Source organism: Chanodichthys erythropterus, chromosome 20 (genome assembly GCF_024489055.1).
Source record: "Chanodichthys erythropterus isolate Z2021 chromosome 20, ASM2448905v1, whole genome shotgun sequence".
NCBI classification, from domain to species: domain Eukaryota; kingdom Metazoa; phylum Chordata; class Actinopteri; order Cypriniformes; family Xenocyprididae; genus Chanodichthys; species Chanodichthys erythropterus.
The window spans coordinates 38,069,609-38,086,221 of NC_090240.1; the positions used below are offsets into that span (position 1 = coordinate 38,069,609).

At 43.6% G+C, this 16,613-nt stretch overlaps 2 protein-coding genes across 5 annotated transcripts in view; one reads left to right on the forward strand and one right to left on the reverse strand.

The window, feature by feature from the left end:
• Window positions 1-3,184: 3,184 nt before the first annotated feature.
• On the reverse strand, window positions 3,185-5,587 carry ccn1 (cellular communication network factor 1). The gene is made up of 5 exons (XM_067370887.1): window positions 5,378-5,587; window positions 4,921-5,134; window positions 4,456-4,800; window positions 4,194-4,375; window positions 3,185-4,106 (listed from the first exon to the last, which is right to left on the reverse strand). Exons 1-5 carry the CDS (start codon window positions 5,423-5,425, stop codon window positions 3,804-3,806), a joined length of 1,092 nt encoding a protein of 363 aa, XP_067226988.1. The 5' UTR covers window positions 5,426-5,587; the 3' UTR covers window positions 3,185-3,803.
• Window positions 5,588-6,291: 704 nt separating this feature from the next.
• The window catches only part of ddah1 (dimethylarginine dimethylaminohydrolase 1), a 78,480-nt gene continuing 68,158 nt past the window's right edge, over window positions 6,292-16,613 (forward strand). For 2 of the 4 annotated variants that reach the window (XM_067370888.1, XM_067370889.1), the window contains exon 1: window positions 6,294-7,027. The gene's annotated coding sequence lies outside the window, so the exon portion shown is untranslated. Of the gene's footprint in view, window positions 7,028-16,613 lie in introns of all 4 variants that reach the window. The other 2 variants (XM_067370890.1, XM_067370892.1) reach the window with 2 other exon arrangements.

Consider the following 16,613-nt stretch of genomic DNA (forward strand, 5'->3'; position numbering starts at 1 on the left):
TTTGAACTCTGAATATTATGGAAGCTTCTTTCCGCCACTAAATAAAAAATAAGTTTCGAGTTTACATCTTGGAATTCTGACTTTTCTTACAATTCGGAGATATAAACTCACAATTCTGACTTTTTTTCTCGCAATTCTGAATTTTTTTCACAATTGCGAGTTTACATCATGGAATTATGACTTTTTTTTTCTCAGAATTGAACATTTACATCGGAATTCTGACATTTTAGAATTGTGAGTTTACATCACAGAATTAATACTTTATATCATACAATTCTGAGAAAAAAAAGTCTGAATTGTGAGAGAAAAAGTCACCAGTTCCTTCGCATACCTTACATTACTTTTTCTGTGTGAATGTTTTAATTATTTCTTCCTGTGATCAAAGCTGAATTTTCAGCATCATTACTCCAGTCTTCAGTGTCACATGATCCTTCAGAAATCATTCTAATATGATGATTTGATACTCAACAAACATGATTATTATCAGTGTTGAAAACAGTCGTGCTGCTTCAGATTTGTGTAAACTGACAATGTGTCTATTGTGATGAATAGAAAGTTAAAAAGAACAGCATTTATTTGAAAAAGAAATCTTTTGTAACGTTTACGTCTTAAAAAAAACAAACTCCAAAACTTTGTGTGTATGTCCTCATTTTATCATATAATAAACAATTTTTTTTCCAGCCAATCTGGTGCATCACCAACTCGAAGTCATATACAGTAAAGCCAACCAATCAGATTAGAGCTGGTCATTTCAGTCAGCTCATGTGTGCATCAAACTAGTCAGATTTGCCAAACCTGGCAGACCTGCAGTTGTTATGAGTATTTCTAAGTAATCTCACGTCACTGTGGAGTTAAATGCATGTGTTTTCTGTTCATGTTTCTGCACAAGAAAACACCCGGGGACCATCTCAACCTGGCTCTCGAGCCCGTTTCCACAGACAGCAGCACTAACGTTCATTTCCCCATCAAAGAGCGCTTTGTTTGAACAGATAAACAGACGTTTTTGCCTCCCGGACTCGCTGCTGACGCCTTCTCTGGAGAGTAGGCAGATTTTCGTTAAGTTCATCATTAGCACTTATGTAACGCAGTCTGCGGCATGTCGTCATTGCTTACATCCAGCGCCCGTGTGAGATTAGGTGTCTGTCATGGCTAGTTAAGCGCTCTAATAGTAACTATTCCCCATACTCACTCTTTGGCAGCGTGTCTCACACACCCGTTTAGTCTCACTCAAGCTATTCATCATTGTACACAAACTCTCTCCAGCATGTTCTGAAGACACATGGACATGCAGTTTCCCAAATGTGTGAGGTGTGCTGTTACTTTAAGTGATCAGATGCACCATTTTTTTATCGTTTGGACAAAAAAACCACACAAAACCAAACCCAAACCAAATCTACACATCAGATTAGCACAAGGCCTTGGATTACTAAAAAATAGCCTTTTTTAGTACTGTATGTTATGATATGAGCTTTACAAGATATATAGATGATGCCCCGTTCACACCAAGAACTATAACGATAACTATATTAACGCCTACAGGAGGTATGTTGTCCGTTACTTTAAATGCTTGAGCTCTTTAAAGTGATTGGCTGTCAATTTTTTATCCTTCATCAGCTGGAAAAAAATTGTGTTTGGTGTGAACGGGCCTTTAAAGAGAGAGTTCACCCGAGTAATGAACCCTTGCACTCCTAAAAATTTATTGGAATTGATGGTTCCATGAAGAACCTTTCAGTTGGTTCTTTATAGTGGAAAATGGTGCTTAAGATTAAAATATTCTTTGCACTAAAAATAAATGGTTCTTTTAAGAACTTTTCACTAAAGCAACCCAAAATTATGGTTCTATTTGGAACCTTTATTTTTAAGAGTGTATGTTGATCAAAAGCTTTCATTTGCAGAATGTAAGAAATATTTTGAAAACAAATTTACAATGAAAGTCAATGGGTCCCATGTTGTTGGACATCACCGTTCTTCAAAGAAATGCATGCAGGTTTGGAACAACATTATTCATTTTTGGCTGTACTGTCCCTTTAAAACATTCAGCAGCTCTGTTTTGGCCACTAGGGGTCATCAGTGAAATAACAGACAGGTAAAACCCCACTGAGGGACACCGCTGAAGAGGACAGGAGACCTAAGGATTGAAAACATTATGCATATTAACCGTCTCTTCTGAATGGACCATAAAATCTACAAAAAGTGCATGGAATTTTTTTTAATCTAATGTCAAAATAAAAGATTGCATAACAAATGCCTAGTGGAAAACCATTAAAATTACAGTTTTCATTCCATTTGACTATATCACCATCAGCTGTCTTATCGGTCTTGTTTGTTTTTGTCGTTTCATTCCCTTTTTAGAAGTCAAACGGCTGCTGGTTTTGTCTGCATCGTCGTATCTCAAGGAAACGTCTGGACTGATAGAAACTGCTTAAAGGCCTCCATGGTGTGATATAACCGTCCGTTTGTGTTCCCGTTGTCCGTAGGGATGTCATAAAGCCCAGCTTTGCTCTAGGGCAGGATCTCTGTTCTTTCAGAAGTGGCATATTTTTAGCAGGATGGCCGAACAAGCTGCTTCCAAATATTTTCCAACATCTGCCGACCATCAGCGCGTCTGCATTCCTCAGCTGGATTTCCTTCACCTGGATCAAACCTCACTGGAGATATATCACTCCAGCTGAAGGAGGGGTCAGAGACAGATGTGCAGAATGCATGATTATAAAACTCTCCGATCGAAGATAAGATGGATATTCATTAAACTCGTGTGCAACGTCAAAACAACAAGTGCATGAATGGGTTGTTGAGGAGTTATATAAAGACCTCCTCTTCCCTGTGATTCCTGATGTTTTAGCTCTTATTCTCTGAAAACTCCTGCAAACACAGACTGGAGCTCCATTTGGAAAAGCACTCAAGATTCCGGGCGTAGCTCCATGCTTTCTGCTATTGCTGGGTCTCTTAATTGTTTTCTTGAAGAAGCTAAATGAAGGAGCGGCTCAGGTTTTATTGTAGGAAGCAAGTCAAGTCTTACAGTTCCCCAATAGCATTCCATTCAACAGAAAGAGAGAAGGGGGGGGAAGTTCCAGAAGTGCCATTATATAACCATCCCTTCCTTCAATCAAAGACTGAATCTCATGAATTACCTGTGCTTTATGCACATCTTTCCATTGAGCATTCAAGAACGCAACTCGAGGTGTTTAGTTCATAAATAAATCTTTTATTTGTAACATATAAAATTAGATCATTTTACACTTTATTCCAGTATGACAATGTTCAAATAAAAGAGCTACATTTGCGATAAATAATAACAATAAAACATTCATTCAACCCTTTAAGTCTGTTGTTGATCGTGTGGTGGAGTTGGATTCCATTAGCTGCCAAACAATGAGGATGCGTTCACCCACATCAGGAGGGAGTGTTACCTTGGACAAAGTCTACCAGTTGTACGTCTTTGCATGTGCATATCTACAATTGGGAATACACACACACTCACACAAGTCTACAGTTTGGTTCATGTTTGTATTTAGACATCAAGATATACATCAGGAATTGAAATATTTACATCTTTACAGGTTGCTCCATAACGAAGCTATAAAACGTAGCGCTCCAGTGTGGAGCGAGCCTTTTCCAAAACGCTGACGCGGCCTCAGCAAACAGTGCACTTCAAAGTCCCCGTAATGTAAGTCCGTTTGTAATTCCGTGGGAATCTAGTTACAACAGGAGTTGATTGGCCGGCGGATGGCCCCTCCCCCCGATTGCGCAGCTGAGCTGCTATTGGTCGTCGCTCGTGACGCGCTCCCAGGATTCCCCGGCGCTCAGTCTCTGAACTTGTGGATGTCGTTGAAGAGTCTGTAGAAGGGGTAGGTGGCATCGTTGCCTTGGGCGCAGTTGTAGGTGCACTTGCAGGACTCGATCATCATGACGTTCTTGTTGAAGGTCTCGCCGTCCTCGCAGCGGAACTTGACGCGGATGGTGCGGGTCGTCTGCGGGCTGCAGCAGCGGCCGTCCACGCAGGAGCCGCAGTACCTGGGGCGGTACTTCTTCAGGCTGGAGCATCCGGCGTACGTGAACTTCACCGGCTGCATGGACTTCTTGGTCCGGTTGCATTTCTTCCCTTTCTGTTGAAGGACGCGAGATAAGTCAGATGCACTCGAATGCATGTCATGCAATACGTTTGGTTTTTTGTTTGCAGGGGTGTTGCATACCTTCAGGCTGGTGTAGGGCGACTGGCTGCATGGACGGACCTCGCAGATCCTGCTCTCCTTCACCAGCTTGCAGTCGGCGTTGTCATTGGTTATCCTGGTGGAGATTCCAGTGCCGCAGGTCTTGGAGCATTGGGACCAGGGTGTGGTCTGCACTATGCACTTCTCGAACTGCGATCGGAATGCTGCAAATAAACAAAGTGCCATTTAGAACTCTATTCATGTGCAAGTCACTCAAACCAATCCAATGCATCTTTGAGCTTACCAGGCAAGGATTTGAGTCCGGCCTTCACGATGGAGATGAGCTCGTTCTTGTTGGTGAGGTCACTCTCGGAGTCGTCAACCATCGGATCGTTGCCAGACAGCTTGTCGGCGGAGTCCCTAGTCTTCCCGTCGTCGCAGACCCACTCCTCGCAGCACTGGCCTGGCACTTTGACCAGCCTGGGGTTGGCGCAGCCCAGCGTGGGCAGGGAGAGCTCTTGCGGGCACAGCGGAATGCAGCCCACCGCCCCGTCGATGCAAGTGCACTGGTGCTTGCAGTTGGGCTGGAAACTCTCTCCGTTCTGGTAGATCCTGCTGTTGTACTCGCACGGTCTACCTTCCGATTTGGCTGTTAGGGGAAACGAAAGGTATATTTTAATCCACAAGTTTGAGAATTCCAACCTCCCCCCTCCTCATCCACACATGCTTTCCATTCGGTGTCTTTCACAAAGCATAATGAGAAACATACCTCGGCAGATGCCTCTGGTGGCCCCGTGGCTGGCCCCGAAGTTGCACTCCAGCCCCTTGGTGTGGTCGCACGGCTCCGTCTTGCTGCAGTCTTCGTTCAGCTGTCTGGCACACACTTTGCAGCAGCCGCAGCCGTCTGAGACCAGACTGACTCCAGGCGCGCATTTGGGAAGCTCTTGCGTGCATGAGCATGCCGCTGGGCAGCTGGAGAAGACCTGAGCAGAAAAACCAAGGGACTTTAGTATAAGGATGAAGAAACCATATGTAGATTGTTTTATTTTTTTTGTGGATGTGTATCCTCAATGTCTATGGTGTAATGTCTACTCTATTACACATAAAGCTCAAACTTTGTTCTGATCCTCTAATGAATGGATTAATGCTTCCTTCTTCGTCTAGTAAGTTCTAAATCATCATACACAACTTCTATAATAAGCATACGAGTAATGAAAGCAACTTACCACACTGAAGTGTGCAACAAGGATGACGATAACGGCCCAAGCAAACATCTTCGCTCCTCTGTGTGCTGTAGATTGTTGTATCAAACGAACAGTTCCTCGGTTTAAGTCCTCGTTTGACTGACTCCAGGCGATGCGTCGCGTTCTCGCTTTGTTTTCGTGCGTCTGAAGGCGCAGCGTTCTGAGAGTGAAGACGCGCTCAGCTCCTCTTATATACTGTAGTGGAGCCCTGACGTCACCATCGCTGAACTGTTCCGAAGCTATGCGAGGAATGTTTCTTGGCGCGTTTTCCATCCGAGCTAAGCACCACCCTGTCTAACTTTCTTTTTTTCCCCTCCCTCTCTCTCCTAAATGAATTTTCCCCCTCTCACTGAACACATTTTTTACTGTTTCCCCGCTCTATATTTCTCTTTTCTCCTCCCTTTCCCTCAACTCCTCTCGTTTCCTTTTTGAGTTTGCTTAAAGTTAATGCGTAAAGCCTTGAAACCATATATTATTTATCTAAATAAAACGTTCTGATAGCAGCACATTCAAATGTGTAAAGAAGCTATTTTGTTTTGTATTTTGGAGACAGGTATTGCTTTATTAAGTGTGCAAAATATTCAGTTATTTTTCTTTTTGGTGCCCCTAGCTAACCATTGTTACTAATTTAACGCATAAAACAACATGTGTGGTAACTGAAAGTGTTAGAAGGCTACTAGTTTGGACTTTTTTGGATTGCGTGTGTGAGTGAGAGCATGTGTTGGAGGGCTAATTTTAAGTATTATTTCACCAGCATCATCAGCGCATTGCTTACTAACATGCTTTATTTTGGTTAACGTCATGTAAAAGATTAGCAGTATTACTCGGCTTAGAAATATTTCGTCGCCCCCAGGGGTCTATTAATGGCGTTCATTCCGCGCGCGTCAACCATAAATTAATCCACAGCACGCGCGCGCGTGCGTTCCTTTATTCAGATCGGCTACGCGCTTTGGGCAATCGTATCCATCTTCACACATCCAAACTCTTCCCCTTTTAGAAATACAAATGTTTAAAAACTCATCTATGCACTTAATTCTGTGCGCGTTTGGAGACGTTCTAAACTCAAAGTTTACGGCTTCTATTTTTGGCTCGGCTCGCTCCTCTCTCTTGACTCAACAGCTCTAAGTGCTTCCAGATGTGGAGCCTGATTCCAGACGTAACAATATTACCATATTTGGTCTGGGCAGTAGCCTGCATTATTAACATTTCTCCAGGAGTTATCCAACCACAAAGCATTCCTGACAGCTTAAAGGGTCCCTAAATATGCTCTCCGTGGAGGAAATTCCTCCAGCTAATTTAATATTCATGCAGTCTGTCCATCACAAAGTGAAAGAAAAAGTGCAACAGGCATCCAGTTTTCCATATAAGATGTTTTTTTGTTTTTTTGTTTTTTTTAAAAAGACTGTTTTTCTCTGAGATTCCAAATAAGTGGCATTCCACCAAAATTCAGAGATTAGAAGTTCTTGGATGCACAAACCAAACCGACTGTGAGAGCAAGGGAATGTGCAGTATTGTCCTGACAGCACTGAATAGTTCTTTCCACAGACTCGCAGAGAGCAGAAGCGTGTGGACACTGAGACGTCCTGATGGAGAACGTTTGGCACCTGGAATGAGATTCTTGTCATATCTCAGGTATGGTTTACTTTTACGTCTTTATGGACTGTTTGCTTGTAGCTACAGTATTCTTTGTAATGAAACCACTGTTGTTTTCTTCTGATCAGTCAGGTTTGTGTATGAAATCTGATTGCTGTTGTGTTTGGAAACCCTGTGGTTTAACTGGTTTTAGTTGATTTTTCCTAGATTGCGACACTAGATGGTGATGTGCTGTACTGTGTCATTGTAGTAAAGATGATCTGTGAGAGTGTTTGATGGGCTCTTCTGGTTACAATGACTGGGTAAAATCACATTTATTCATAATAACATTTGAAATTTGGAACTTGAATTGGCTTGTAGACCATCTTGGGCCAGCGCCACACCATCTGAAGATGGTCAAGCTGTTTTGTATGAACCATGGTGTTATGTTTTGGTTTTTATTAACCCGGCAGAAACTAATGACTATGTTCCAAACACTGCTACCCATTTAACATGTATTGCCCAACAGCTGCTGCATGGAGCTTGTGAAGTATGCAAACCATATTTGTTCATGGACATAAATTTCTGAGCCAGTCACCTGAGCTGTAAATGCTGGAAAATGACATCACGGTAATGCTGACTGGCTGTTCCTAAACCCCAAAATATTAATTTGCCAGAATAAGTGAATGTTTTGAATGGCCGTCAGTGGTGAAAGATGCTCTTTATATAGTCAAATGGCTTTAAAAACCCAAACGCTTGGTTTACCAGTATCCAGTTAGGCTCATCAGTTTTATTACTATTGTCTTAATTTTGAAAAAAATAAATTTGGTTTGAAATGAAAAAAACAAACAAAAAAACACGTGCTTGAAATTTGTGAGTATGCTTCTTAAAAAAAAACACTTGCTTTTTTATATTTTGTTATTGCAAACCTGCATGAGCAAAATGACTTGCGAGCAGATAATTTTTTTTATTGGCTAATAAAAGGTGACCTGCTTCTCATTTGTTTTGTGATTTGTAGTGTCTGTTTCAGTGATACCATTCAAAAGTATTCGTGACATTTTATGTGTGGTATTCTTTTGGTGTTCAAATACTTTTTAGGGCCACTGGATGTCAGGTGAATATGCATCTATATGGATCTACAGTCTGCTTTTCCCATTGCTAGGTGGTCTGTGTGATTACTACGTGTTGCTAGGGTGTCCTGAGTGGTTACTAGGTATTGCTAGGGTGTTACTAGGAGTTGCTATGATGATCTGGATGATTACAAAGTGTTGTTAGGGTGCGCCAAGTGGTTACTAGGCGTTGCTAGGATGTTCTGGGTGCTACTTGGCATTGTTAGGATGTTCTGGGTGAATACTATGTGTTGCTAGGGCCTTCTGAGTGGTTACTAGGCATTGCTAGGATGTTCTGGGTGTTACTAGGCGTTGATAAGATGTTCTGGGTGATTACTATGTGTTGTTAGGGCATTCTGAGTGGTTACTAGGCATTGCTAGGATGTTCTGAGTGATTATTAGGTGTTGCTAGGGCCTTCTGAGTGGTTACTAGGCATTGCTAGGATGTTATGGGTGATTACTATGTGTTGCTAGGGCATTCTGAGTGGTTACTGGGCATTGCTAGGATGTTCTGGGTGATTACTATGTGTTGCTAGGGCCTTCTGAGTGGTTACTATGCGTTGCTAGGGCCTTCTGAGTGGTTACTAGGCATTGCTAGGATGTTCTGGGTGATTACTATGTATTGCTAGGGCATTCTGAATGGTTACTAGGCATTGCTAGGGCCTTCTGAGTGGTTACTAGGCATTGCTAGGGCCTTCTGAGTGGTTACTAGGCATTGCTAGGGCCTTCTGAGTGGTTACTAGGCATTGCTAGGGCCTTCTGAGTGGTTACTATGTGTTGCTAGGGCCTTCTGAGTGGTTACTATGCGTTGCTAGGGCCTTCTGAGTGGTTACTAGGCGTTGCTAGGATGTTCTGAGTGATACTAGGCGTTGCTAGGATGTTATGGGTGATTACTATGTGTTGCTAGGGCCTTCTGAGTGGTTACTAGGCATTGCTAGGATGTTCTGGGTGATTACTATGTGTTGCTAGGGCCTTCTGAGTGGTTACTAGGCATTACTAGGGCTTTCTGAGTGGTTACTAGGCATTGCTAGGATGTTCTGAGTGATACTAGGCGTTGCTAGGATGTTATGGGTAATTACTATGTGTTACTAGGGTAATCTGAGTGGTTACTAGGCATTGCTAGGATGTTCTGGGTGATTACTATGTGTTGCTAGGGCCCTCTGAGTGGTTACTAGGCATTGCTAGGATGTTCTGGGTGATTACTATGTATTGCTAGGGCCTTCTGAGTGGTTACTAGGCGTTGCTAGGATGTTCTGAGTGATACTAGGCGTTGCTAGGATGTTCTGGGTGATTACTATGTGTTGCTAGGGCGTTCTGAGTGGTTACTAGGCATTGCTAGGATGTTCTGGGTGATTAATATGTATTGCTAGGGCCTTCTGAGTGGTTACTAGGCGTTGCTAGGATGTTCTGAGTGATACTAGGCGTTGCTAGGATGTTCTGGGTGATTACTATGTGTTGCTAGGGCCTTCTGAGTGGTTACTAGGCATTGCTAGGGCTTTCTGAGTGGTTACTAGGCATTGCTAGGATGTTCTGAGTGATACTAGGCGTTGCTAGGATGTTATGGGTGATTACTATGTGTTACTAGGGCATTCTGAGTGGTTACTAGGCATTGCTAGGATGTTCTGGGTGATTACTATGTGTTGCTAGGGCCTTCTGAGTGGTTACTAGGCATTACTAGGGCTTTCTGAGTGGTTACTAGGCATTGCTAGGATGTTCTGAGTGATACTAGGCGTTGCTAGGATGTTATGGGTGATTACTATGTGTTACTAGGGTAATCTGAGTGGTTACTAGGCATTGCTAGGATGTTCTGGGTGATTACTATGTGTTGCTAGGGCCCTCTGAGTGGTTACTAGGCATTGCTAGGATGTTCTGGGTGATTACTATGTATTGCTAGGGCCTTCTGAGTGATTACTAGGCGTTGCTAGGATGTTCTGAGTGATACTAGGCGTTGCTAGGATGTTCTGGGTGATTACTATGTGTTGCTAGGGCGTTCTGAGTGGTTACTAGGCATTGCTAGGATGTTCTGGGTGATTAATATGTATTGCTAGGGCCTTCTGAGTGGTTACTAGGCGTTGCTAGGATGTTCTGAGTGATACTAGGCGTTGCTAGGATGTTCTGGGTGATTACTATGTGTTGCTAGGGCCTTCTGAGTGGTTACTAGGCATTGCTAGGGCTTTCTGAGTGGTTACTAGGCATTGCTAGGATGTTCTGAGTGATACTAGGCGTTGCTAGGATGTTATGGGTGATTACTATGTGTTACTAGGGCATTCTGAGTGGTTACTAGGCATTGCTAGGATGTTCTGGGTGATTACTATGTGTTGCTAGGGCCTTCTGAGTGGTTACTAGGCATTGCTAGGATGTTATGGGTGATTACTGTGTGTTGCTAGGGCCTTCTGAGTGATTACTTGGCATTGCTAGGATGTTCTGGGTGATTACTATGTGTTGCTAGGGCGTTCTCCGTGGTTACTAGGCATTGCTAGGATGTTCTGGGTGATTACTCTGTGTTGCTAGGGCCTTCTGAGTGGTTATTAGGCATTGCTAGGATGTTCTGAGTGATACTAGGCGTTTGCTAGGATGTTATGGGTGATTACTATGTGTTGCTAGGGCCTTCTGAGTGGTTACTAGGCATTGCTAGGATGTTCTGGGTGATTACTATGTGTTGCTAGGGCATTCTGAGTGGTTACTAGGCATTGCTAGGATGTTATGGGTGATTACTATGTGTTGCTAGGGCCTTCTGAGTGGTTACTAGGCATTGCTAGGATGTTCTGGGTGATTACTATGTGTTGCTAGGGCGTTCTCCGTGGTTACAAGGCATTGCTAGGATGTTATGGGTGATTACTCTGTGTTGCTAGGGCCTTCTGAGTGGTTACTTGCTAGGCATTGCTAGGATGTTCTGGGTGATTACTATGTGTTGCTAGGGCCTTCTGAGTGGTTACTAGGCATTGCTAGGATGTTCTGGGTGATTACTATGTGTTGCTAGGGCGTTCTGAGTGGTTACTAGGCATTGCTAGGATGTTATGGGTGATTACTATGTGTTGCTAGGGCCTTCTGAGTGGTTACTAGGCATTGCTAGGATGTTCTGGGTGATTACTATGTGTTGCTAGGGCCTTCTGAGTGGTTACTAGGCATTGCTAGGATGTTCTGGGTGATTACTATGTGTTGCTAGGGCGTTCTGAGTGGTTACTAGGCATTGCTAGGATGTTCTGGGTGATTACTATGTGTTGCTAGGGCCTTCTGAGTGGTTACTAGGCATTGCTAGGATGTTCTGGGTGATTACTATGTGTTGCTAGGGCCTTCTGAGTGGTTACTAGGCATTGCTAGGATGTTCTGGGTGATTACTATGTGTTGCTAGGGCCTTCTGAGTGGTTACTAGGCATTGCTAGGATGTTCTGGGTGATTACTATGTGTTGCTAGGGCATTCTGAGTGGTTACTAGGCATTGCTAGGATGTTCTGGGTGATTACTATGTGTTGCTAGGGCCTTCTGAGTGGTTACTAGGCATTACTAGGGCTTTCTGAGTGGTTACTAGGCATTGCTAGGATGTTCTGAGTGATACTAGGCGTTGCTAGGATGTTATGGGTGATTACTATGTGTTACTAGGGTAATCTGAGTGGTTACTAGGCATTGCTAGGATGTTCTGGGTGATTACTATGTGTTGCTAGGGCGTTCTGAGTGGTTACTAGGCATTGCTAGGATGTTCTGGGTGATTAATATGTGTTGCTAGGGCCTTCTGAGTGGTTACTAGGCGTTGCTAGGATGTTCTGAGTGATACTAGGCGTTGCTAGGATGTTCTGGGTGATTACTATGTGTTGCTAGGGCCTTCTGAGTGGTTACTAGGCATTGCTAGGGCTTTCTGAGTGGTTACTAGGCATTGCTAGGATGTTCTGAGTGATACTAGGCGTTGCTAGGATGTTATGGGTGATTACTATGTGTTACTAGGGCATTCTGAGTGGTTACTAGGCATTGCTAGGATGTTCTGGGTGATTACTATGTGTTGCTAGGGCCTTCTGAGTGGTTACTAGGCATTGCTAGGATGTTCTGGGTGATTACTGTGTGTTGCTAGGGCCTTCTGAGTGGTTACTTGGCATTGCTAGGATGTTCTGGGTGATTACTATGTGTTGCTAGGGCGTTCTCCGTGGTTACTAGGCATTGCTAGGATGTTCTGGGTGATTACTCTGTGTTGCTAGGGCCTTCTGAGTGGTTACTAGGCATTGCTAGGATGTTCTGAGTGATACTAGGCTTTGCTAGGATGTTATGGGTGATTACTATGTGTTGCTAGGGCCTTCTGAGTGGTTACTAGGCATTGCTAGGATGTTCTGGGTGATTACTATGTGTTGCTAGGGCATTCTGAGTGGTTACTAGGCATTGCTAGGATGTTATGGGTGATTACTATGTGTTGCTAGGGCCTTCTGAGTGGTTACTAGGCATTGCTAGGATGTTCTGGGGTATTACTATGTGTTGCTAGGGCGTTCTCTGTGGTTACTAGGCATTGCTAGGATGTTCTGGGTGATTACTATGTGTTGCTAGGGCCTTCTGAGTGGTTACTAGGCATTGCTAGGATGTTCTGGGTGATTACTATGTGTTGCTAGGGCGTTCTCCGTGGTTACTAGGCATTGCTAGGATGTTATGGGTGATTACTCTGTGTTGCTAGGGCCTTCTGAGTGGTTACTAGGCATTGCTAGGATGTTCTGGGTGATTACTATGTGTTGCTAGGGCCTTCTGAGTGGTTACTAGGCATTGCTAGGATGTTCTGGGTGATTACTATGTGTTGCTAGGGCGTTCTCAGTGGTTACTAGGCATTGCTAGGATGTTCTGGGTGATTACTATGTGTTGCTAGGGCGTTCTGAGTGGTTACTAGGCATTGCTAGGATGTTATGGGTGATTACTTTGTGTTGCTAGGGCCTTCTGAGTGGTTACTAGGCATTGCTAGGATGTTATGGGTGATTACTATGTGTTGCTAGGGCATTCTGAGTGGTTACTAGGCATTGCTAGGATGTTATGGGTGATTACTATGTGTTGCTAGGGCCTTCTGAGTGGTTACTAGGCATTGCTAGGATGTTCTGGGTGATTACTATGTGTTGCTAGGGCGTTCTCCGTGGTTACTAGGCATTGCTAGGATGTTCTGGGTGATTACTCTGTGTTGCTAGGGCCTTCTGAGTGGTTACTAGGCATTGCTAGGATGTTCTGGGTGATTACTATGTGTTGCTAGGGCCTTCTGAGTGGTTACTAGGCATTGCTAGGATGTTCTGGGTGATTACTATGTGTTGCTAGGGCGTTCTGAGTGGTTACTAGGCATTGCTAGGATGTTCTGGGTGATTACTATGTGTTGCTAGGGCGTTCTGAGTGGTTACTAGGCATTGCTAGGATGTTATGGGTGATTACTTTGTGTTGCTAGGGCCTTCTGAGTGGTTACTAGGCATTGCTAGGATGTTCTGGGTGATTACTATGTGTTGCTAGGGCATTCTGAGTGGTTACTAGGCATTGCTAGGATGTTATGGGTGATTACTATGTGTTGCTAGGGCCTTCTGAGTGGTTACTAGGCATTGCTAGGATGTTCTGGGTGATTACTATGTGTTGCTAGGGCGTTCTCCGTGGTTACTAGGCATTGCTAGGATGTTCTGGGTGATTACTCTGTGTTGCTAGGGCCTTCTGAGTGGTTACTAGGCATTGCTAGGATGTTCTGGGTGATTACTATGTGTTGCTAGGGCCTTCTGAGTGGTTACTAGGCATTGCTAGGATGTTCTGGGTGATTACTATGTGTTGCTAGGGCCTTCTGAGTGGTTACTAGGCATTGCTAGGATGTTCTGGGTGATTACTATGTGTTGCTAGGGCGCTTCTAAGGGGTTCAGACTTGGAAAACAACTGTGATGCTAAGGTGTTTTTGGTGGTTACTCAGACGTTTCAAGGGTGGTTGCTAAAGGATCCTGCACTTTTAGAAATTTAACTCCCACGATGCTAGGGTGTTCTGGGAAATTACTAGTCCGTTGCTAGGTGTTCATTTTTTCAATAGCGGCCTGCGTTCTGCTTCTCCCAGTGTTCGAGGTCAAACGAAGTGTCCAGTGAGAGAATGAGCTCATGAAGGTTGACATCTGTTCCTGCAGCGTTCTCCATCTCTCCTGACGCGAGGGGCGCGGGGGTTTAGGAAACAGTGCTGTCATTGTGTTCCAGTGGAGTCACCGCTCATTTTTCTATTCTGGAGTTACACATCCAGGAACCATTACAAGAGCATTTCTTATTTGCGTCCGCCATGTTGTAATGGCAAACATAATATTTTCCACTGGGCTTCACTTTCTTCCAGGGCCTTGGAAGCGGCGATTGATTACGAACGCATGACTCAGTGGCTCAAACCCTCCGATCGCACCCCCTCTTAAAGGAGATCTGGGCCGCGGCCATATTTCTACATTACGTAAAACGGCGGCTCTGGCCATGTTTATTTTACCTCCGGTGTGGAAGTTCTCTTTATCCCGTACTGCCCAGAGCCAGATCAGAGAGATGTTATCCAGGTATTTCAGCCCTTGTTTGCTCTGAGGCTTTTCCTGTCATAGTTCACTGAGACTATGTGATGTCATTTCCTGTGAATGAACTGCTACTAGAATCACACTCTACTCTCTTAGGACCAGCGCTGCAATAACAGGCTGCCGTTTGTCGATCAACGTCCATCAGAATGTCATTCATTATTTAATTCAGGCTGTTTATTTGCTAGTCGGCGATATGTTGATGTAGGCTTTTCTTATTATTTTAGACACTAATTTAAGATAGTTAATTAAAAAAATAACAAAATCACTTTTTCCCCCAGAATATCTTATTTGTGCATTCCACAGAAAAAAAGGAAAAAAAAAAAAAGATTTTTTTATAATTGCTGTTATAATGCTAGGGTATTCTGGGTGGTTGCTAGGGCGTTGCTAGGTGGTTGCTAAGGAGTTCTGAAAGGTTAGAAAACTAGCTGCTGTGATACTAGGGTGTTCTGGGTGGTTACTAGGCTATTGCTAGGTGGTTGCTAAGGGGTCCTGAAAGCCCAGAAAACAAACTGCTACAATTCTAGGGTGTTCTGTGTCGTTACTAGGTCGTTGCTAGGTGGTTGCTAATGGGTTCTGAAAGGCCAGAAAACTAACTGCTATGATATGAAGGTGTTCCTGGTTTTTACTAGGCATTTCCCAGGTTGGTCTGTGTGGTTACTAATCTATTGCTAGGTGGTTGCTAAGGGGTTCTGAAAGGCCAAAAAATAACAGCTATGACACAACATTGTTTTGGGTGATTACTAGGCCATTGCTAGGTGGTTGCTAAGGGGTTCTGAAAGCCCAGAAAGCTAACTGCTACAGTTTTAGGGTGTTCTGGATGGTTGCTAGGTGGTTGCTAAGGGGTTCTGAAAGGCCAGAAAACTAACTGCTATGATACTTGGGTGTTCTGGGTAGCTACTAGGATGTTGCTAGGTGGTTAATAATGGGTGCTGAAAGGTTAGAAATATAACTGCTATGATGTTATGTTGTTCTGGGTGGTTACTAGTCAGTTGCCAAGTTGTTTGCTAATGGGTTCTGAAAGCCCAGAAACTAACTGCTATGATACGTGGATGTTCTGGGTGGTTACTAGGCCATTGCTATGGTGGTCTGGGTGGTTACTAGGGCATTGCTAGGGTGGTCTGGGTGGTTACTAGGCAGTTGCTATAGTTGACTGGGTGGTTACTAGGCCGTAGATGGTTGCTAAGAGGTTCTGAAAGCCCAGAAAACTAACTGCTACAATACTAGGGTGTTTTGGTTGGTTACTATGCTATTTCTAGGTGGTTGCTAAGGGGCTCTGAATGGTTGTCAGGGTGTTGCTATGTGGTAGGGTGAAAGGCAGATCTCCTGTCCTCAAGTATTTATCATTCATTTAGCATAAACAGCCTACTTAATGATAATGCTTAAGAACAAACAACAGTATTACTGATGCTTGCCATTAATAATCTGTGTTTAACGGAGTGGAATTTTCCCTTCATGTTGAGGTTTTACCGTTTACACTGGATCAGACAGCTGTTCACGGATAAATATTTTAGCCATGACATGTGCTTTCTCCTGTAAAGAGAAAGTGTTTATCCTGATGACATTCCGTAGGCAATTCTGTGGGATCGGAGCTGTTTACAGTCTAGATTCTAAGTGAGCTTTGTTCAGAAAAGTTGCTGAGAAAACAGTGCGGGTCATTTCAGAATGAGATCATAAAATCACACGCTTCAGTTGAATGTCTCGCTCCTAATAAAGCCACATAGAGTTGATACTGGAAATATGTTGAATAGCAGGAAGATTATGAAGCTTCCTATCCTGGTTTTACAACACTAACAGTTTTGTTTTGGTGGAAACTAGCGATATGATGCGCTGTTCCGAAACCTAGTGAGCTTCACTCTTGAGACTTGAGAAGCGAAATTACATAAGGTAAGAAGTCTTCAGATATTTGTACTGGAAAACAAGAAAGAAATACTGAGGAAGAACAGTGTAGAGACGTTTGAGATGCTGCTCAGCCAGTTCTGGAACACTATAGCGGATGTTATATGATGTTCACGCAGAGAGC

Coding starts and splice junctions, on each gene's coding strand:
- ccn1 (XM_067370887.1), bottom strand. CDS start 5,425: ATGTTTGCTTGGGCCGTTATCGTCATCCTTGTTGCACACTTCAGTGTG. Junction 5,135..5,377: donor TTGTTGCACACTTCAGTGTG/GTAAGTTGCTTT, acceptor TTTTCTGCTCAG/GTCTTCTCCAGCTGCCCAGC. Junction 4,801..4,920: donor CACCAGAGGCATCTGCCGAG/GTATGTTTCTCA, acceptor TTCCCCTAACAG/CCAAATCGGAAGGTAGACCG.